The 896-nt window shown below is 45.6% G+C and overlaps 1 protein-coding gene across 1 annotated transcript in view; it reads left to right on the top strand.

Annotated features, from left to right (window-relative positions):
* The window catches only part of LOC135217504 (G-protein coupled receptor dmsr-1-like), a 92245-nt gene extending 91558 nt beyond the window's left edge, over positions 1-687 (top strand). The window contains exon 7 of the mRNA XM_064253459.1: positions 363-687. Coding sequence (XP_064109529.1) covers positions 363-549 — 187 coding nt within the window. The 3' untranslated portion in view covers positions 550-687. The remainder of the gene's footprint in view (positions 1-362) is intronic.
* The last annotated feature ends 209 nt before the right edge of the window (positions 688-896 follow it).

Raw genomic sequence — 896 nt, 5'->3', positions numbered from 1 at the left:
AAGCGTGACAGACAAGAGGACGGGGTCACTCCGTCCCAAATCAATGTTAACTCAAGAGGTGTTCCGTTAAGAAAGCAACTTCGTGTTGCAGGCCTCTATACAACTGCACGTTGCTTAGATTACGACGAAGATTCAATCCTCATTTGCATGTGAACTCGCTGCGATTCAAGCAGTATTTTCATCAACTTCTTAAACAGAAGCCCTCATATCCTTGACCTGAATTGAATCCAATAATGACCAGCTTCGAAAATCTAACGAGAGTCTTCCAATCTTTGAAATGAGGGCTCCGCTAGGTATGCATTCATCCACGTATCGAATTTTCAGTGACCTCATTGGAAAACCACATTTTTCTCTTTTTCCAGGCAATGTTACCATCACTGGGGCGAAGTCATGGACCTGCTGGCTCTCATCAACGGGGCTGTGAACTTCTTCCTCTACTACATCATGTCTCATCAGTTTCGCCTGACGTTCCGCTATTTCCTCCACCCGCCGCCGCCTCTCAATCTCTCGCCGAGAATCCCGGGGGAGACGGTCTCCACTCAGCTTTAAGGAGCAATTTCATCTTCAAACACACTCACTCAGCCATTTCACTCCCTATCTCTTCCGAACGCACGAGCGGGCACGCGTGCACACAAACACACGTTCGAGAAACAATGTGTGGTTTATCTCCGGGGTCACCCTTCAGGTGACATACCATTGCTTAAACGAAAAGAAAGAATGAAAAAAGAGAGAGAGAATCCGTTAGGATACTCTTGAATAACAGCTAAATTTCTTCTAATATCTGCTGGCTACAAGAACCATCCAACCTTGTCGATGTACTGACCTAACTCTCCGAAAATCCACAGAAGAACGAAAATTCGAGATCCAAATTTCTTATTCAGCGAGAAGCATGACCC

Source organism: Macrobrachium nipponense, chromosome 7, assembly GCF_015104395.2.
Source record: "Macrobrachium nipponense isolate FS-2020 chromosome 7, ASM1510439v2, whole genome shotgun sequence".
Taxonomy (NCBI): Eukaryota; Metazoa; Arthropoda; class Malacostraca; order Decapoda; family Palaemonidae; genus Macrobrachium; species Macrobrachium nipponense.
The sequence above is the reverse complement of the archived record's forward strand: the minus strand, read 5'-3'. Positions and strand labels throughout refer to the sequence as shown.